At 48.5% G+C, this 21,959-nt stretch overlaps 1 protein-coding gene and 1 non-coding gene across 7 annotated transcripts in view; both read left to right on the top strand.

Moving 5' to 3' along the window:
* Positions 1 to 21,959, top strand: part of CAMTA1 (calmodulin binding transcription activator 1) — an 812,384-nt gene that overhangs the window by 400,300 nt on the left and 390,125 nt on the right. For all 6 annotated transcript variants that reach the window (XM_032863301.1, XM_032863304.1, XM_032863298.1 and 3 more), the window contains one exon: positions 8,868 to 9,003. In XM_032863301.1, coding sequence (XP_032719192.1) covers positions 8,868 to 9,003 — 136 coding nt within the window. The remainder of the gene's footprint in view (positions 1 to 8,867; positions 9,004 to 21,959) is intronic.
* LOC116871408 lies at positions 2,653 to 2,759 on the top strand. The gene has a single exon (XR_004383381.1). It is a non-coding gene; the product is annotated as a U6 spliceosomal RNA (small nuclear RNA).

Here is a 21,959-nt window from a genome sequence, read left to right on the forward strand (position 1 = left end):
TCACACATGCCCCCCTCTCCCCTCCAAAACCCTCAGTTTGTCTCTCAGAGTCCACAGTCTCTCATGGTTTGTCTTCTCCTCTGATTTCCCCCAACTCCCTTCTCCTATCTCCTAATGCCCTCCGTGTTATTCTTTATGCTCCATAAGTAAGCGAAACCATATGATAATTCACTCTCTGCTTGACTTATTTCACTCAGCATAATCTCTTCCAGTCCCGTCCATGTTGATACAAAAGTTGGGTATTCATCCTTTCTGATGGAGGCATAATACTCCATTGTATAGATGGACCACATCTTCCTTATCCATTCGTCTGTTGAAGGACATCTTGGTTCTTTCCACAGTTTGGCAACTGTGGCCATTGCTGCTGTGAACATTGGGGTGCACATGGCCCTTCTTTTCACTACACCTGTATCTTTGGGGTAAATACCCAGTAGTGCAATTGCAGGGTCATAGGGAAGCTCTATTTTTAATTTCTTAAAGAATCTCCACACTGTTTTCCAAAGTGGCTGCACCAACTTGCATTCCCACCAACTGTGTAAGAGGGTTCCCCTTTCTCCACATCCTCTCTAACACACATTGTCTACTGTCTTGTTGATTTTGGTCATTCTAACCGGTATAAGGTGGTATCTCAATGTGGCACACTGATTTCTAAAGTTATACTCAGGCTCAGGAAACAGTATCCGGACCATTCCTTTTGTAGGATTAACCTAGCCTTGGCTGCAACTCCCCGTGGCTCCATAAATTCCTATTTAATATCCACACCCAAAACCTCTCAAGAACACCTCACTCCTCTGATCTTCTATTATCAATTGTCTCCAATGCACCTAATTTGAAAAATGTATTTTGCCTTAAAGTGGTGGATGAGTGTGTGGGTGCCTCAGACAGATGTCCTCTCCAATGCTTAATGTTCCAGCCATTACCCTACAACATACCATTTCAAAGTCCAAGTCTCACCATCATTGCTCCTGGCAGTGGGACCCTAGAAAAAGGGGCCGAGTTATCATTATTAGTATGTATTACATGGTGGATAGCATGCTGGGCACCTTGCATGCATAATGTTTACCACGACAGAGAGACCAAATGATTTGTTCAAGATCATACAGCTCATAAAGAACTGAGCCAAGATTGTAACCTTGGGCTCACTTCAAATCCCATGATCATCTTTTTTTTAAAAAATTCTTATTATGGAAAATTTCAAACATCTACAAATATAGCAGGCTAGTGTAATAAACTCCTAAGTACTTATCATCCACTTTCAACAATGGCCAACACATGGCACATCTGGTTTCAGCACATCCCCCCCATGACCACACACATTATTTTGAAACATATGTTATACACTACACAATTTCACCAGTAAATGCTTCAGTGTGTAGCTCTAATATATAAGGTCTCTTTTAAAAAAAATACCCTGCATGACAATTATCACTCTTAAAAATTAATAATTCTAGATATCATTAAATGCCTATAACAGTTGAAGATTCCAGTTGTTTCAAAAATACCATATATATGTATATATTTATTTTATTTTATTATTTTTGTATTTGGCTCAGTATCCAAGTAAGGTCTATATATTGACACATCTTTTGTCTCTTTTAATCTATATATTTCTACTCTAGCATTCTCTTATTCTCTTTTTTCACTCAATTTATTGAAGAATCCAGGTCATTTGTCCTTCAGAGCTTCCCACAATCTGGATTTTGCTGATTGTATCCCTATGGTGTCCTTTACCATGTTCTTCTGTCCTCTGTGAATCTTAGAAAGTGGTAGATCAAGAAGTCTGAGTATTTCAAACTAAAAAAAAATTTTTTTCCTACAACAAAGTGTTCTACCAGGGACACATCCTGTCTGGTTGTCTCTCTTTTGTGATATCAGTCACTGTCGATGATTCATTAAGTATAAGGGGTTGCAAAATGGTGACTTTTTGTCATTTTTTCATTTATTGGTAGTAATACTTTTACAGAGACAGTCCTCCCTTTTTTGTGATTTGTTAACTCAAAGGAACAGTTGGTATAGGAAAGGTGAGATAAATGCCTGATTCTTCCTCCTAATCCTTTTTTAGTTTTCAGAATAATGTATTGCATCACTAGCCTCCTCCAACGATGATCACTTAGTGTTTTTGTTACGTGCTTTAGTTTCATTATGAACTTAATGGATTTAAATATATTTAACGTGTTTTAACTCAAAGAAGCTGCTATTCTCATTGATGCTTAAATTGGCCCATTTTTGGAGCCTTTTCAGTTTGGTTCCTGAGTTCTTTTTATATGATTTAAAATCTTTGACACAGCTCACATTATACTTAATGGTGAAACTGAGTGTTTTCCCTTTAAGACGAGGAGCAAGACAAGAATGTTTATTCTCACCATTTCTATTGGAGGGTCTAGCCAGTGCAATAAGGTAAGAAAAAGAAAAGACATGGAAAGCCTTTGAATGGAAAGGAAGAAGTGAAACTCTGTTTATTCATAGATGACTTGATTATAAATATAAAAGATCCTAAAGAATCCACAAATTTTTTTTTTACTAGAACTAATAAATGAATTTAACAAAGTCACAGAATACAAGGTCGATATGCAAAAGTCAAATTGTGTATCTATCTATAAGTGGAAATGTGGGAATGAGCAATCCAAAAAAAATTTAAGGTAAACAATTCCAGTGCTCCCTTCAGCAGCACGTATTCTAAAATTGGACTGATACAGAGGAGATCAGCATAGCCCCTACACAAGGATCACACACAAATTCATGAAGTGTTCCATACTTAAAAAATAAAAAGTAAACAATTCCATTCACAGTAGCATCAAAAAGGAAAAAGCACTTAGATAAATTTAATTTATAAAATATAAAACCTATACTACAAAGTCTTACTGAGAGAAATTAAAGATTTACACAAATGGAAAGGCACTCCATGTTCCGTGATTGGAAGTGATTAGAAAATTCAATATTGTTAAGGTGGCGGTTCTTTCCTAATTGATTTTTAGACTCGCTGCAACCTCTATCAAAATCCCAGCAGGATTTGTGTTGCTGCAGAAATTTTCAAACTAACCTTTAAAGTTTTTACAGGAATACAAAGGACCTATAATAGCCAAAACAATTTTGAAAAATAAGAGCAAGGTTGGAGGACATATAGTCCCTGACTCCGAAACTTACTACAGAGCTGCAGCAATCAGGACAGTATAGGATCGTCATGAGGACGGAAAACAGAGCAAAGCATGAAGTCCAGAAATAAAGTCTTACATTTATGGTCAATGTATTTTCATCAAACGTGCAAGTATAATTCAATGGGGGACAGGACAGCTTTTTTTTTCTTTTTCTTTTAAGCAGAAACAAACAAGAGAAACCAAATGGCGCTGGGACAATTGGATGTCCACGTGCCAAAAATCAACTTGGGCCCTTTCCTTACACCATACACAAAAGTTAACTCAAAATGCATCATACACTTAAATGTAAAAGCTGAAACTATAAAACTATGGAGAAAACACATGAGAAGATTTTTGCGACCTCAGGCTAGGAAAAAGAAATCCTAGATATGATATTGAAAGAATGATTCATAAAAGAAAAAAATCAATAAATTGGAAATTTACCAAAGTTAAAAACTTCTGCTCTTTAAAAGAAACCCATAAAGAACAGAAAAAGTCACAGACTGGGACAAAACATTTGCAAATCTGATGTCTGATAAAGGACTTCTATCTAGATCTTATGGAAATAGCTCTTAAGGGGCAACTGGGTGGCTCAGTGGGTTAAGCCTCTGCCTTCAGCTCAGGTCATGATCTCAGGTCCTGGGATAGAGTCCTGCATCAGGCTCTCTGCTCAGCAGGGAGCCTGCTTCCCTTCCTCTCTCTCTGCCTCTCTGCCTACTTGTGATCTCCATCTGTCAAATAAATAAATAAAATCTTTAAAAAAAATAGTTCTTACAACTCAAAAAGAAGAACACAACTCAATTAAAAATGGGCAAAAGATTCAAATAGACATTTCACTAAGGAGCTTCTGTGAATGGCTAATGAGGACATGGAAAGATGCTCAGCGTCATTAATCTTTAGGGAGATTTAAATGCAAACACTGCCACACACCCAGGAGGATGGCCATAACCTAAGAGACAAGACAATGCCAGAGGCTGGGCACGGTGTGGAGATGCTGGAGTCTTCATTCAGTTCTAGTCAGAAGGTACAATGGCGCTGCCCCATCGGAACACAGTCTGGCAGTTTTATGTTTATGTTCTCTGATGTGTCTGTCTTTCACCTGTTGTTGCTGGGTTTTTGATCACGCTGAGGAAGTTTTCTCTGCTTTCAGGTTATAGAGAAACTCACCTGTATTTTCTCCCAGTAGAGTGATTTTATTTACTATGTTGAGATCTTGGTCCACTTGGAATTCATGCTGCTGTACAGTGCTAGGGATGGATCCAATTTTATCTTTTTCCATATGCCAGTATCACTTAGGAAAGTCGTCCCCTTCCCCTACTGACTTGCAATGTCTCCTTTAGTGTGTACTAAATTTGCATATGCAAGTGGGAATATTTCTGGATCTCCTAGTTGTTCCCTTGGTCTTTCTATGTATTCATGTGTCAATTCTATACTTTGGAAAATACGGAGGCTTTTTAGGAGTAGCTGTCTTCTACACCTCGGTCCTCTTTGTTCAAGTTTTTGACTATCACTGGTGTTTTTTCCTTCCCAATAAATTTTATAATAAAATTCTCTAGATCCAGCAAAAATCCTAATGGGATTCTTGTCATTACCTTTTATTTATAAATTAATTTTGGGAAGATTGACGTTTTTATGACCTCTCTCTTCCTGTTATGTTATGCTTTTGCACTCGCTGAACCTAACTTGTCCTGTAGACTTTTGTAGTTTTTCTCCTCAGGTTTTCAGAATTTCTTATTAAGTTTATGTCCAAATATTTCGTTTCCTCTTTCTCCATAGTGCTTACTGTCTGATGTAAGTCATACAGTACATATGCGACGGCGTCCTCCGTCATTCTTCTTGTTTCATTTGTGTGTGTGTGTGCATGTGTAAGTGTGTGCATATCACACACACACACACAGACACACACACACTATTGATCATGTATCTGCATTTTATATCTGCTTGTTTACTTTCATAATTCACGGTAGTTTCTCCTTTGATCCCATGATCTTTTTACTAGACTGCATGAGTGTTATTGGTTTTGCCAGTCATTAGTTTCTCAGCTTCAAAGTGTTTTTGGCTAGAACCCCATCATTAGAACGAAGCTCCCTGTTGTCCACGTTTTTTCCCTTGATATTCCTCTCCGCTGTGATGGGGGACTTGTCTCCCTGAGGCTCTCTTAGACGGCAGCGTTAGTCCCAGTTTCCCCCTGGAGAGCCTGAGATGGGGACTTGCATACCAGACATTTATTTGAGATGTGGTCCCAGGAAACACCAGTAGGGGGCATGAACGTGAGAGAGGAGGGAGAGGAATACAAAGGAAGGGCTCTTACCCGGCAGGTCTCCACTTGGGCAACTGGAAAGTAGGTTCTGGAAGACCGTGTAGAGCACCCAGAGTCGTCCGAAGCATGGGGTGAGGGCACCTGGGATTGCCTCAGAGTTGTCCCAGTTGCGGGGTGAGGAAGCCAGGACATCATCCCCCCTTCCCATCCCCCGACTGGGTGCAGGATGCTTTCAGGGCCTTAAAGATCACCCCACCAGTAGAGCAAACCAGGCCTGGCCTCACAGTCTGTGCTAAACCAGGAGACTTTTGGGGAGGCTCTGGAGTCACACTGACTCCAAGTAAATCCTGTGCAGATGCTTTCTGGGTACAAAGGCTTTGTTCCCTCATCTGTATGTTGGAAATGATGACAATATCACATGGATTGAGATGTAGCTGTGGATGTCGTTGTGATGTAGGTACAGGTGTCGACATCGAGACACACAGTGGGGTGTAGAAGGAGCTAGAGACACAGGCAGATACAGCTGCAGAGGCCGGTGTAGACACACATACGGAGGCAGACAGAGACACAGATATAGATGGGGGCATAAGCATGCCTGGGGCCTGCTCCCATGCCAGGCTCTCGCTGGGACTGCGGATCCACCAGGGGCAGGACTTCTGTGCCTACTTGACCCTCTGTCCTCGACTCTGTTCCCACTTCCCCACTCTTATCAGGTGAGTGCTACCTTTTACACTGTCACGAGATGTTCTCAAGCCCTCCCCTGACTGGCCCACCCCTCCCTCCTCTCCTGGACCCCTTCCCACCAGCTCCGGCTTACTCTGGATTATCTTCTGGGACGGTACTTCAGCCTCCCTTTCTTCGAGCTCTGGGGCCCCTCTGCGGGCTGGTTTTCTCTTAGAACCTGAGAACTCTGGAGGGAGGGGCCTTCCCCATGACACAGAGCAGAGGCAAGTTCTAATAAAATCAGAGTGCTGGATTAAACACCATTACATTGCTCATTATGGCAAGTTAAAGTGATGATTCCATTTATTAAGGCCATTTAAGGTGGACACTGGTTCCCCGTGGGATTGTGTCCATCTCAAAATGTCGGGTGACGGGGCCGTTCTCACGTTCCCAGAATGCAAAGGGCAGGTCTCTGGAGAAGGATGGGTTTCCTTAGGTGGGTGTCGTTGTGGTTCTGACTGTGGACATTGACAGTATTTTGGGAAAGTTCACTCTGCGTCATACAGTCATGATCTGGGGACAGCTGGTCTAAATATACTGCTGAGGGTCACTAACCATATTTATTTTTGATCTTTATTTTTTAAAAATGTTTTATTTATCTATTTGACAGAGAGAGAGAGCACAAGCAGGGGGAGTGGCAGGCAGAGGGAGGGGGAGAAGCAGGCCCCCTGCTGAGCAGAGAGCCTCATGCGGGGCTCGATCCCAGGACCCTGGTATGATGAGCTGAGCCGAAAACAGATGCTTAACTGACTGAGCCTCCCAGGCGCCCCACTGACCCTGTTTAGAAAGGGCGGGCGGATGGAGCAGATCTCTGTGTAGCCTCTTTGCTCACGAACAGTTGGACTGGATTGATGTTGGAACAGACCAGTTTTCTGGGACCAATGGAGTCCCTACAACTCCATGGATGTCTTTCTTCCTGGTGGAGGGGGCGAGACAAATGCAGAACCCGTCTATTTGATCAGATACATTCCTTGGCTTACTCCTGAGGCCACGGCCCGGAGCATAGCAGCTGCACTTTGGGTTCTCCCAAGGGTACGAGCCTCGAGCAGGGCTGAAGTGGAAAGAGGCAGGCACAGCCGGCCCCACGTTTGAGCGTACTTGCCCTTTAGAAATGGAAGAATACTGTAGGGTTTTCAATGCAAACCTGTAAGCTCAAGACAGACGGTCAGGTGACGGCATTGTGACAAGCATGTGAAGCCATTTTCCAATTGTTTTAGCCGGCCAGACTTAGGGAGGAAACCAGTGCTGACACAAACCAATTGCACCGTGATCGGCAAACAATGAGGTGGTGGGAGTCGCTGTTGAAAGTCTATAATTTCCATTGGAATTGCTGTTCGGTCATCAGCTTGCTGCTGAAGGACACTGCCGGCTGGATGGGAACGGCCATTAGCCGCGGTCACCCCAGTGTGACTTTCTTTCCCCTACAGACCATGGAAAAGTAAGACCTCACTGGCCAGTGTTGGGCGCCTACTTGTGAAATTCCCCCTTGTTCGGGGGAAGAGGAGGCTCTTGCCCCTGGAAGCCCGGCCGGCCTGCCCTCTCCCCTCTGCTCCAGCCGAGACCCAGAAGCCCACCGGCCCTGGAAGAAACGCCCTCCTATGCCTTGTCTGCGTGAAGAGCCCTCGCGCGGTGGCTGGGAGTGACATGTGCCTGGGCTGGTCTCCTGGGCGCACGGACTCCCCCGTGCCCCTTCCTTTGTGCCGGGGTTTCAGTCTCAGAGGGACACGGAGCTGGCCGCGGGGCGTGAGCGGTGTGCTGTGAGCCTTCGGGGGGACTTGCAGGCTTCCTTGCCAGCCGCAGGTGCCCACCCCCGCTGCCGCTTTATTCTGGAAGGGGCTCACTGTGGACGTGCTGCCGGAGGAGTTTGGTTCTTTCTTTTTTGTGGGGTTTCCAGACCAAAGCGTGTGCCCTCTGCAGCTGCGGAAGTACGCACGGACGTCCTCTGCTCTCTGTGACTGGCGCGCGACTTCTTTTAGGAAAAGTCAAGGTTCTTTCTGTTTGTTCTTTTCAAATGGCACTAGAGCGACTGGCCACTCTCGGCATTTAGCAAGTGGGAAGTGGGCTCTTTTCCTAAGGTTAGGGTGGCTGTGGACCAGACAGACAGACAGATGTACCAGGCAGGGCTGAGCCTTCCGACAGCCAAGCCCAAATGTGAAAGAATCAGGTACTTAGCCAGCCCGGGAAGAGGGGCTGTGGACGTTCCTGTGAATCTCGCAGTGATCTAAACGCGGGCAATGAATCAAGAGCGCGTGGCCTGGACGGCTAGTCCTTCCATTGGTCTGTTCTTAACATAGTCATCTAGCGTCTGCGTTAAACTTATTTATTTCCTAATGCTGGGTGATGGATTAAAAGATGTGTAGAAAATCTTTCTACAAGAGATAAGATATTGCCGGCTGCCACAACACCCCCGGCTCTTTTTGCTTTCTCTTGCTGTTTTTTTCTCCTTTTCAGCGCAGAGCTCAGACCCCCACATCGTATATCTTGATTAGATGGTGGATATTACTAAGGGGATGTTTTTTAAGCCTATCATTGACACATTTAATTCATTAGGTACCAAATCCACAAGCAAATTTTGGCTGGCCATAAAACATGGTTAATCCAGGGAGCTGCAATAAAAGGTGAAAAATTATGTCCCGGCAAATGTGGAATACTGCTTTTCTGTAGAGACTTTTACTGGTCCACGATATCTTTCTTCATAAATTTTTCTTGTGCTCCGTTCTCTTGGTAACTTAACCATTTGTTGTTTCCAGACCACAGAATGGCTCAATGATCCTCTACAACAGGAAGAAAGTAAAGTACAGGAAGGATGGATACTGCTGGAAAAAGAGGAAAGACGGGAAGACGACCAGAGAGGACCACATGAAGCTGAAGGTCCAGGGAGTGGAGGTAAAGGGCAGGAAGACTCTCTCGGTCCACAAATGTTGTTTCTGGGCTGCGAGGACACAGAATCGCTTTGGAGTAACTTGCTGCCAGTATTTTTGTTTGCCAAGACCCTGTTTGCTGTTTTGTTTTGTTTGCTGCTTTCTTACCCAACAGTCTCCAATCCGGTTGTCCGTGAAGGCCAGGTTAGCTATCGTCCTCGTGCTTCTGGGGAGTCCTTGATGTATAGACTGCCATTTGCTGGGTTCCTGCAGAGTCCTGTGTTGTGTGTATCACAGAGGGACATGGAGGGTGCAGGAGCGAGGGAGAGGGGCTGCCTGAGGTCTCCCTCTCGAGGTGGCCTGGACCTGCCTCTGTTGAGTGGGTCCCTTGGGAGCTGGTGATCTCCAACCAGAGCCTGGCTTGCCTCCCTATACTAATAGCCTCTTCTATTTCCCTCTGGGTGTTTGGACCTCAGGGAGCTTGAAGGTGTTAAATATAATTGGATGGGATCGCAAGGTGTGTGGGATTCTTGCGGCTGGGATAGAGGTGGGTGCTGTGGGACACGTCTTGGGATCTGTACAAACTTCAGCTTGGGTCCTGGGTCAGCTTGGGTCCTGGGGGACCCAACAGCAGGCTGGCTCCTTTGCTGTTGTTCTGACACCACAGGCTCTCACTCTTGGGTGGCCGTGGAGACATTCTTCTGAGGTCGTTTCCTTGTTTGAGGGCCCGAGCCACGTGCCACAGTGGGAGAGGGAGAAGGTATGGATCACGGTGCATTCTTGGCCTGCTAGTTAGCAAGCAGCCACGTCTCAGCTCTGCTTGCTGACCCTCGTAAGGGATCTCCCCCGTGGCCCGGTGCTGTGTCCCGCCAGGAGCTGAGAAGCTGGCCTGGGACCCACTCAGTATTTTGCATTGATGAAAGCCAGGGATCGTGGAGGCCATTGGTGTGTCAGGCCCCCAGCCTGCCGGGACTGATCACGTGGGCCGTGAGCCCACTTGACTTCAATGGCTCCCACTCCAGGCTGATGTTCTTTGTGACGCTCTTTGTCATTGTGGCTTTTTCTATATTAATCACGCGCTTTTATGGCTGTTAAAAATAGCATCCGGTGGCTTTTATTATATTACCCCACAGAGAGAGAGAGCTTTTGTTTTATGTTTGTGTGTGTGTGTGTGTGTGTGTGTGTGTGTGTGTGTTTAAATACCCAATAACAATGCTTTCTAGAGAAGAACAAAGAAAAGCCCGGACACGAGAAATTCTTCTTCGGTACGTTCTCTCGTGTTCTGTGTTTGCACAGCGTGCTCGAGTCAGCTGGTGAGACACGAAATTGCAGATGACCCCAGTGTGCTGGGTCTAGCTCTAGGACGGTGATTGGGGATCACCCCCGCTGACCAGCCAGGGCTGCGGGGGGTGTGGGGGCTCGGAAGGAGCAGAGTGGGTGGGACACGTGCGGTACTCTTGCTGGGACTTGCAGGGTTGCGGGAGCTCACGCCAGAGCTGCACCGTCGGCCCCGTGCCCACAGGTCTCTGGCAGGGCTCGTCCTCGGTCCTACGTAAGTCAGGAACTTCTGGTGGTCCATGGAGACCGGGTGGAATTCGCCCTGGGCAGCAGCTCAGAAGCCCTGGGCCAAAACCCGCCAATGTTCCCTTTCTTCCCTCATGTGATAAGTGAGAATTGTCACTGGGTGGAATCAGAATGACGTGTGGTTGTTTTTCGGTCATGTTTGTCTTTGGAGTTCTTTGTGGCTCAGGCTTACCGTCTCCCGTGCAGACACCTGTATGGGGGGAGCTGGGATCCTCGGGACCCCAGGGAAGGGACAGCAAGGGGTCTCTGTGGCTTGCTGAGCATAAGTGGCCTTGCAGAGTGGGAACAGGAGAGGGGCTTAGAGACCCTTGGTGGGCCACATGCGGGACCTGCTTTCTGGTTCTTGGAGAGGGAGGCCACCACGGCGGGTACATGGTGTGGCCCGGGTGGGATGGGATGACCTGAGAAGCTTCCTAGTGAGACGGGCTCGAAGCTCAGCTCTTGAGGTTGGGTAGGACTGTGTCCGTGACTCACCTAATATTCTAGGCTCCCCTTTCCACGTAGCGCAGGGGTCTGAGTGACATCTCTGTTGATAGGTACAGCCCCCATCCCTTTTCCCTGCTCTGCAGTGTGTCACCACAGACGCATTGGAGCCACTCCCTGCTCAGCGGACTCTTAGATTTGGCTGAGCGTGTCAACATTACAGTGCGTCAGGAAATCAGCTAAGACATGCCTGCTTGTCCACGTGTGCAGCCTGGACCTGCCAGAGTGGCCGGGAGCAAGGTCTGAGCGTCTCGTGTTTTACTGGACACTACAAATGGCTGTGCCAATTACACGCCCAGCAGCGCCACGAGTCACCGTCCCTTCCCTACCCTCCTGTATGTACGCCGATGGACACACCTAGTTATCTGTGGGGATGAGCACGTCATGTTAGTGGAAGTCCTTAGGGATGGGTTGTCTACCACAGGCATAATTTTAAAGCAGTTGCAAGGAAAGACCTTTTTGGCAAGAGCAGCCCCACATCTCACTGTGCCTTTCCTGCATTTGCTCCGGTATGTACCGGTGGCAGGGAAGCCCAGAGGTCACACGGGGACAGGGGGCAGGTGGTCCTTCCTACGCAGGAAGTCACCGAGCAGACATACACGGAGTTCTGCGTCTCACGGGAGGAGGCTTCTGCGTGGGAACCCCGACTCTTCCTTCAGTGGATTCAGCCGGGTGGTTCCCATGGACTCAGGACGTCCATCATGCCAGGCTTGGGACCAGCCCCTGCCCCTGCCGTGGGGGTGGCAGACGGTCCTGCACAGGGTCTCGGAGATGTGCTTTTTCTACCACTGAGCTGGCTTCCTCAGTTCAAGGGCATGATAAAGATATTCCGATCTACCGTTTAGCATATCACTTGCCATAAGCCTTCCCTCAGGCCAGGAAAACTTCAGCCCTGTTCACGGAACTGCTCAGCAGTCCGGCTTCTTTTGTTCTCGGAGGCTGGGGCCCTAGGAACACACGGCAGCTCGAAAGCACATTGATTTTCTCAGCCAGGCACAGGAGGGGGCAGCCGCTTCTGAAGCTGACGAGCTGTTAAGTCCACGATTAGTCGTCTTGTCTGTAAGCCACGGAGAAGCTAGCTCGATAAGGTTTCCAGGGACGACAAAGGTTGGCAGGGAGGAAAAAGAAGGTGGTTGTGATGTCAACGTTTCATGAGATGAAATCGCAGCAGGCCTGAGGTCGGCCCTGTTCCCCAGGCAGAGTCGTGCCTGCTTCTCTGCAGCCTCGATGGGGGGAGGAGCTCTTGGGGGGAGGAGACTCCCTGAGAGCAGAGGGGCAGGTCTGAAGTGTCCCCATGCCTCTGGGATTGCCACACCGTGGGTTAGGTGAGCTGGGTGAAGTCTTTGGGCCAAGCCAAAAGAGTTCATGTACTTTAAAGTTTGTGGAGCTGTTCTCTGGCCCCAGAAGCTTATGGCTCTATTCAGAACCTAAGCCAGCACTGGGTTCTCTGCTTCCTGACCCCTTCTGTGCCAGATTCCCACAGCAGACAGGAACCCCACACTTAGTAAGCCGCTGGCTTACGAATCCCCAGCTCTACTATCTCATTCAACCCTCATTGAAACATCCGTGTAAATTTCCTATTCTTATACCCATCTCATAGATGAAAAGACTGAGCCCCGACAAGGTTTCTACTGCCCCCCTGTCCTGCCACAAATCAGCATGGGGCCACGACTTGAGCTGAGGTTTGCCTGGTTGTACAGCGAAAGCACTTGCCATGACACCTGTTGCTCCTGGGTGTTCTAGAGGGATCTGCGGTATTTTCAGATCGAGTCAACACCTACTCTCCATCCGCCAGCCAGCTGCCAAGCGCCTTCCATCCAGCACATTGTGATAGATACTGAAGATGCAGCGTTCAGATCTCACGGTGGCGGGAGCAGAGAGGTGATGACAAAACATCAAGTCTGCATCTCCAGCGCCAGGTCAGGAGGGGTGTGTCGGAGGAATGGCACGTCCTCGTGGGGAACACATAGACAGCGTCCCTCGGGCAGACTCGGACGCCAAGAAGTGACATAAACACAGGAAAGAGGCACTGGGGGGAGCGGGAAAGCAGCAGCAGGGCTGGGACACTGTGCTGGGCAGTGAGAGTCTGTCGAAACCCAGCTGACGTGATCTGAAGCAACAGGTGGCCAGAGTCGCACCATGTCAGGGTCTGTCCTGGCCCCACGTGGACCACATGATGGCCTCCTAGGAACGAGGCCTTCTCGTCGCTGATCCTGAGGCACTGCATTTGCCACAGCCCATCCCGCCTTGGCAGCCAGTGGGTGGTCACGCCCAGAGGCCGTGGGCTCAGCTGCAGGCAGCAGGGACAAAGACATCCTTCCCCACACCGAGCCCCTGCTGTGCTAGACGGGGACCCCCGGCCTGGACCATCTGCCTGGATTGGAAAGTTTCATTTTGCTGACCTGTTTGTACCTTCTCGAAGAACGAAGACTTCTTGACTAACTGCCTGAAAGCCCGAAGCCCGCTGGGAGCCCCGCAGCGGCGGTAACAAGGTTATGTTTTTGGACTCAGCCTCATTAAAGTGATGTTCTTTATTTGGACACTTACACCACATATTAAAAAGTAAAAAAAAAAAAAAAAAGCACCTCTTTCAAAAGTAGGAATGATATCGTAGTTACCGCATCAGGAGTTAACAGGGCATGAAGTAACTGTCTGCCTCGTGGCGATGCCAGATCGTTCCAGCCCGCCTTGCCGCCGGAGGATAAACAGGCATCTTGCTGGCCGCCCAGGGAACGTGTGTGAAGTCGCCGGCCGCACGCATGTGAGGGGCCCCGAGCCGGTTCGGGAGACAGCTGGGAGCAGATCAGGAGGGAAGGTGGCCAAGCCGCTGGGCTCCCGAAGTCGCCACGTTGCCCCCAGCTGTTTTGAAGAGAACTGATACTTCTTGCACCCGTGGGTGCTGGTGGGGCTAGTGGTCCCCGCCGCTGCCCTCCAGACTGGCCAGGTGCCCGCCGGTGGCTACTGCGTGTCACTCCTTGCTCCCAGCCCGTGGTCTCCCATGGCCCTGCTCAGATTTCTGAAGTTTCCAGGGGCTTCTTCCCCGGCTCCTCCAGCCGGCAGTACTCATGCCCCCCGTGTCCATAGCCCTCATCCGTCCCTCTCTTCAGGAAGTGCTCTCGGACTTGACACTGTGCTGTCCGGTTCAACAAGCAGGTGGTAGACAGCCGTATTTCCTGGGCGCGGGAAAGTCTGTATCTGGTATCGAGGCGCTGGACGGCCTATGAAGGGAAGAACAGAGGCAGTTAAGACACAGCCTCACCTTGACAGACTTACAGAAACACAAATCAGGGCATCTCCATGAGAGGCGGGAGCTGTCACCAGAGGTTTTGGAGTGTCGGCATGGGCTGCCTTCCCCTCCTGGAGGACAGGGTCCGGGCCGGTCCCCTGCAGGCCCTTGCTCTGAGCAGTGACATCTGCTGAGTGACCAGCTGCTTTCACAGGCACTCCCTGTGCCTGTCTGTGTCTGTGCCCCCCTGCCCCACCCCTGCCGCTGAGTCGTGTGAGTCAGACATGCTTATCCCCACGGGGACGCCCACTCAGGCCTTGGATTTCCGATCCCGCTGCCTCCGCACTGGTGTCCAGGGCTGGTGGCTGAGCTGCTCTGGTCTCATGATGCCAGCCTGCTTGGCAGTACCTCGGACCACCTCCCTCAGCTCTCTTCTGGCTTCTAATCATCTGAGCTTCTGTGTCATGTTCTGCTGGTGCACGAACACGTTAAAACCTAATTTCCTGTTACCTGGATGTGTTTTGGTAGAATCAATTCAGGAACTCGGATCCATAGTCCTTCTTTAATTTCTAATTACTTAGCATCCCTGGTGACATGTCCCTACCCAACTCATATAATTACATTTTAACTAATAAATAACATTAAACTAGTGACACTTTGAAGCAGCAACAGCCTTGGTTCATGTGCTGCTGAGCTCATGGAGGCCTGGCCAGGATGGAGGTTTTGTTTCTTTTTAAGGCTCTGTCTTCCCTGACCCAAGGCAGTTAACAACAACAATGACAATTATGGCACCATTTATACAATACCTACTGAATACCTGTTCCTGTCCCCACCGCTCTCTGTGCACTGTCCTGTACAATGACTTGCCAGCATCCCCATGAAGTAAGCGATGCGGTTTTCCTCATCCTTGCAGAAGATGTGATTAATTTCTGGGAAGATCAAGAAATGTATCTAAAGATATCCAGCTGGTCAGTAACAGAGTCAAGATACTACCCCAGCTCTGGAATCCCAGCTCTGGGATCACGAATTCCCAGTTTCCTCATCACCAGACCACATGGGCTTTCAAAAACGCCTCGATCCCCAGAAGACGTGTGCTTAGACCGGGGGTCCGGGAGCGTGGGGTTTGAGCTGCAGCACCGTGCCCCCAAGCACAGGTCTCAAGTGAGACGGGGGATGGGGATAAGGAAGGTCTTTAGTACAAGCTGGCGTTCCCTTCTTTATAACCCCAACCTGTCAGAGGAGAAAGAGCCCCTCCCTCACCGTTCCTCCAGCTCAGGGACCCGGCACCCTCGGGCCCCTGGGGACTGCGAGAAGACGATCTGGAGGCCTCTTGCCCTCCAGTGGGCGGGATTCTGTCCCCCAACACCCCGAATACCTACAGACCTGCTGTCACTCCTTAGCTCTGATGTCAGCTGGGTCCCATAGGAACTTTTTATATGCCCATGTCAACCTTAACTGAGGGACAACAAGTTGCATTTCTCTCTCCCACTATGAATTGTCAGCGTCTATCCATCCTGAAGCCATAGCTCTCGAGCTTCCAGGCACGTCACTCTGGCACAGGGGTCTGTGTGCTCACGCTCCCTATGCAGGGTTGCCGGATTTAGTGCATGCACGTGTACACACACACACACGTACACATGATGCCCAGTGAAATTTGAATTTCAGATAAGTAATAAATAATTTTTCAGTACAAGTGTGTCCCATGCAACTACCCGGGACATACTTAAACTAACGTATTATCTGTTGCTTGTCTGAAATGCACATCGGGTTGGGTGTCCTGTATTTTTTTCCGGCAACCCTCTGACCATCAGAGCAGTTTCCTTTGAGTCTTTGCAGATAGAGATTTGACTGTTTGGGTACTGAAGACTCGAGGAAGAGAGTTGGTTTATCTCCAGACACAAAATCGATGCAGGGACCATAAAAACCAGGAAGGGCGCTGGCCACGGCTACAGAGAAAAGGCACTCCTGGCAGTTTCCCAGCAAACCCAAGGGCTGCCAGGCCTGGGGACCCCTTGCTCTCTCTAAAAAGAGAGTCTGGGGGCCACTAGGACTGCCAGAGGCCCAGGTCTTGCCCTTAGAGGCTGCTGCCTCCAGGAAGCTGATCTCCCACCAGTGATATTTGAAGAGCTTGTTGGCAAAGAGGTGCCAGAAGATTTCGAAGGAGATGTGTTTGTAGTTTCTGCCTTCCTCATCTCTCTGGTAGATTACAGTTTGTAAAATATTTTGTAATTTCCTTTTTTAAACTTGATTTGAGCCCTATTGAGCTAGAAACTCCCTGTTGAAGGTAGAGCAGCAAGATATCAACTTGGTATGCTGAACTTGTATTTAATTATTTTCATAACAGTCCCTTAACATGATTGCAGATTAGCCCACAAGGACATGAATGGAAATTTCAGCATATTCAATTACAATGGAAACTCTTGAACACCACTGTCAAAATTCACCCAAGGGTCTTTCCGTTTGGGCCCCAACATCCAGCAGGCACAAAGTTAGACGTTACTCAGAACACATAACCTTGATTTTGTAAGAATAATTTACGGCCTCGTCCAGAAGCTGGGGATGCCTTTTAAGAACGTGATATATATCCCACCCACCTCAGTAAATGACCAGATATGGCTGCTTGTGTTGGGTAAAGGATATCTCTGGCCTTCACTTGACCGAAGAGTACATTATTGATCTTCTCCACATCTTTCAAATGCCCTGATGTTGCTGGGGAAATGGACTCCTCTCGTTGGTGGCTGTGGCTGGTCTCCGCATGGTGCTGTCCACGCTCAGAGGGCACAGATCTGCTGCCCACCCTAGGAGAGTCGCAGCTGACCCCTGTAGCGGACATGAGTTAGTCATCGACAGAGGGAAGGCATATGGTTTGCAAACTAATTAGGCCTAGGTTTCTGCATCTGTTTCTCACAGACCAGCAAAAACCATGGGGAAGATATAGGGGGTGGCGGCGGGCTTCTCTGCGCCCGGGAAGAGTGGCCGAGGAAGATGTTAGTGCAGAAGCAAGAGAAGGGAACAGCCACTCCCCCTGCTGCTTGTGGGGGGAAGGGGGGAGAAAGGCAAAGTCTCGGACCCCACCCCCGATCTACTGAATCAGTATCTGCCTTTTAGTGTCTCTTCCCGTGACTCACAGGCCCGTTCATTTGGAAAGGATTGGGACAGCCATTCTCTTACTGCTGAGCCCCACAGTGACTCAGCCCTGGGCACGTGGGTTTTTTATTTTGTTTTCTTTTAATCTTATGTTAAGAAAAATGTCCAAAGGGAAATTTTACAGGTTGGGGTCTGATAGTTCATTATTTGACTCCCGGCACCTTTAAAAAGCATCTCTCTGAAATCTCTGAAGATATGCTTTCAGCTACTGGTCCTTCCTCTGCCCTTGGCCATGAAGGAGAGGGAATAGCGGGTTTCTGACAGCAAAGCACACTGGCTCCCTTGGCCTTCTTCCCTAGGAGAGCTAGCCCTGTTCCTGCATCGTTTAGCTCCGCCCGACGGGGCACTTTCTGTCCCCTGTTGTAGCCTAGCACTTGGCATGGTACTTGCTACACATTTGGTGTCCAGTAAACATGCTTTGAGTGAATGGATGAGTTGATGGATTTCTTCTGTGAAGGGGCAGACAGTAAACAGTTCCATTTTTGCCAGCCAGAGGGTCTCCGTCACCCTGGCGCAGTGTGAAAGCAACCACAGACGACAGTTAAGGAATGGGTGTGAGCGTGTTCCAATAAAACTTTATTTGCCCAAACAGGGTGAGGGCCAGATTTGGACCATGGATGTGGGTTGTTACCTCCTGTTCTAGATTATGGCAGCAAGTTCTAGAAGGAGCATGGTGCTATGGAAACTCGTGAGAGATCTATGGGGGTGATTAGGGACTTGCCTCTCCTATCTGAGCACTGGTTATGTTTTTAGACTCATGTTCGCAGCCTTACAATGTTCAGGCTCGGCTTATAATTCTGTAAGGAATTAATACTTTTGTTCACAACACACTGTCCCCTCCGTGTTGTTCATCACATTTGTCCTGGCATAGTTAGGATGTCTTCTTTCTCTTTCCTTGTTGTGGAAATACGTCCATGTGGCACAGGCGTGCTTGTTCTCAGTCTGAAGAAGCTAGGTGATGTCACTCACAAGGGCAGTTGGGAAATGGCCTGTTTCCTCCCACAAGCCGGCTTCATGGTGCGGCAGACAGGGCAGGACAAATCCCAGGGAGGCGCTCTGAGCTTGCCTGTGCAGGGACGGCTGAGCCAAAGGCATGTGACCCTGCTGTGACTAGGTGGGTCAAGGACTCTCACGGAAGAGGGACAGGTTGAGACCCCCCCATCTTCAGGCCGGAAGTGCTTGGAAAGTAGCCTGGCCGCGTTTGCTGGGACTACATCCCCCAAGAATAGAGGCCACAGGGAGGGTACAAATGTTATTTGTCCGTGTTTAAGTATTTACATGACAGCACGAGAAAACCGGGGACTTTCTCTTTCATCTCTACTGCCACAATTTACGTACAGTTTTATGATGGATGCAGGAGGTAGACATTTATTACAAAAGTGGAAGAGATATTGACTCTTCACGAATTGATTATTTAGAATTTATTTTATTAAATATTCTAGGTGGCGTGTGATAAACCGAATCTCTGCTGGTTTGCAGCTTAATGATTCATGCATCTGCAGCAGTGATAAGGAAATCAAAGACTCCGTTTGCCATTTCAGGGGAAGAATATGGATTATTATTAAATCTGAAATGGGCCTCTTGAGAAGCCTTCCTTAAGGGAACATGCGTATCAATAATTTCTTCTCCATACGAGAATCCTAATGTTTCACTTATGGAAACATAAATTCTGAGCAAGTAGCTGTGGTTTTCCCCTCCATAATCTTTGGATCCTTATATCCTGTGCTCATGGCTGACCTGCCCCGGTTCTAGCATTCAGTTGCAGCTGACCCCTTCAGTCTCCGCATCTTTCTCCTCCTATTTCTAATTTCTGATGCTGTTAAAAACCTCTGCTGAGTTCTGTGCATGTCAGCCCCTGAGATGCTGGTGGGAATCAGGACAGTGTTCCCTTGACTTGGAATGTCCGAGGAGGTTTGTTTAAGTCTAGGAGGAGACGAGACTGGGAGGTCTCAGAACCCCAACCGGAGTGTAGTCAGCTCATGTAGGACGTGGGATGTTGCCCTGAACCCATTCTGGGGGAAACCACCGGGCAGCAAAGCCAGCCTGGTGAGCCGCAGCTGTCACAAGGACAGCGGGTGGGCCCGCTCTGGAGCTGTACCCACTCTCAAGTGACCCGGAGCCAGCCACCCTAGGAGGGTGGCCGTCAGGCCCGCCATCTCAGGACAGAGGGTATGCAGAGCTCCCAGGGGATGTCTAGTGAGAATGACAAGCCAGCACATCTCATGATGACATTGTGAAGTGATCGGGGTCGTCTGATAGCTTGAGTTTCAAAATATTCCCTGACTTCTTTCTCTTCCCAAAACATTCGACAGATGGTCCAATGCCGTAATCTTTACTGTGGGAGACTGTGGGAAACTAGCGAGGGGACCCCCAGACTCCTGATCTCGCCCGGTTTCCTTACTCATCCCTGCGCAGAGCAGCCCAATCCTTGCGTGGTGTGACACCCCCGACATAGATATGTTTTCTTGAACCCCTCAGTTGCTTATGTACTTTTATACATGGAGTCAGACCTAATCGTCAGTGTAATGCTGTAGTGAGCTCAGTTTCCCCGAAGAACACACACTGAATGTTTGCAGTTATTTCTTACAAAGGAAACTGCTTGGGTCTCCACGGGACGAATCAGTCCACGAAGAAGTGAGCTCACTAGTTGCTGCAAAATAGTTGAATGAGTGCACTACAGCCCCCATCTAAAGGTGGGCACAGAGGGGGCTCCCTGGCCTGGTACAGCAGGTTCGTGTTTGGTTCTTCTGCTCTCCTGGGATCCATTTTCCCTTTATGCCTGATGATCGGAACCAGCAGGTGGGTTTGGGCATGCTCCTCTTTCCCCGTTTGCTTGCTCAGACTCTGTCCCCCCAGCACTGAGCGTGGGTGGGACTCCGTTTCTATTTGCTCAGAGTCTGGGGTGCCCGACTGCGGGCGGGTCCTGGAACCTGGGGAGAGGTGTGCATTGCAGGATGCTGGGACACCACCCACCGGGGCTGAGGTGCGACAGTCCCCCGCGGGCAGAGCCCCCACATTTGCCTTTTCCTGGGAGACGGTGAAGAAATCCTCGTGGAAGCAGCTTCCGTCCCAAATTAATGAACACTTTGAGACATGATATGAAATGTTTGGAAACGAGACGCAGCCCAGTATTTTGCCTGTATTTTTTTTTTTTTTTCCTTTCACAACACCTGGCAATAAAATTCTCGGGCTAAATACCAGATGAGTGTTGCCTCATAATGTATAGTAACTTCGTCTATAACTTTTTTAAGCCCTCCAGATGGAAGCGCGGCATAAATGTGGAGAGCTTGAGAGGGAAATGAAAATAAATGCACTAAGAAATAAAGAATCTGTTTTTTATACTTTCTTTTGCAAATAGTGTTTGCAATGACATATTGTGAATGGGCTGAATTATAACAAAAACGGAAATGAAACAGAGCTCGGGGGTAGGGAGAGCAATTGTTACACTCACTTTAACTGATATAATGCAAAAGCAACGCTTTTTACACTCAATTAGTTTGCACATTGTGTTGGACACAAACCAGAATGTAGAACATTTTTGGGTTTTGTTTTTACATGATTAAGGGAGATGAGATGAAATAAATTCAGTAAATTACCCTGCGTTCCTTTTCGGTCGGAGATACTTTTGTTTTGTTTCTCCTCACCCCTGCTAGTGAATGAATGATGCCGGCTTCTCCAGCGGGTGACCTCTGGTCCCAAGCGAGAAGCTCTTTCCAGAGATCAGTGGACTTTCAATAGAGTGCCTCCCTCTGCCTCAGGGCCATCTTTTGCTGCACAAACAGGGTTACGAATCAGAGCTGTTTACATTTGGTATTTGACCATATTTTGTGCTTTGAATATCAGAGTAGGAGAGCGAGTGTGATGGCAGCTAAACAGATGTTTGCAAGCATTTAGGCAACGAAAGTATTTCCAAGGCTGTGTATTTCAAGATCCTTGTTTAATTTATTTTGCTTAATTATCCTTTCTTGCATTTTTAATGCTCTTAATATGATAATATTAAGAACTGCAGTGTGTGACTCTGTGTTGCTCATTTGAATAGATGCTAGATGGGCAGGGGAACGTGGGGTGACGTTGCAAGCCAGGACCCAGCCCCGCGCCCTCCCATGTGCAGCTCTGTCTCCTGAAGGTGGGGTCCGGAAGGGACCGGGTGTCCACCACAAAGCATGTAGGAAAGGGTTTTTCTTTGCCGTGCGTACCAGTCCTGTGGGGGTTCTGACTCGTTTGGTCTGAGGGGGCCTGAGGTACTGCCTCCAGAGAGAGGTCCCAGGAGATGTGGACACTGCTTTGAGTGGCGCTTAGCTACTCTGATGCACGCTTTGAATAGTGAAGGTGCATAGACATCAGGGAGGGAAAGTCGCATCAGCTGGGTGCCCCGGGCTGCTGGTCCACTCCCAGCACCCCCTCCCTAGCTGAAACCAACCAGCAGCTGGTGACCAGGCCAAGCCCAGGTACCTGGTGTGTGCAAAGCTTTCCTTCTGGTGCAGAGCTTGTGGCCAGGGGTCTGACTCTGGTCTTTTTTCCTACAAGCGGAAGGAAAGCCG

This window comes from Lontra canadensis, unplaced genomic scaffold (genome assembly GCF_010015895.1).
Source record: "Lontra canadensis isolate GAN:19392208 unplaced genomic scaffold, GSC_riverotter_1.0 scaffold25, whole genome shotgun sequence".
Classification (NCBI taxonomy): Eukaryota; Metazoa; Chordata; class Mammalia; order Carnivora; family Mustelidae; genus Lontra; species Lontra canadensis.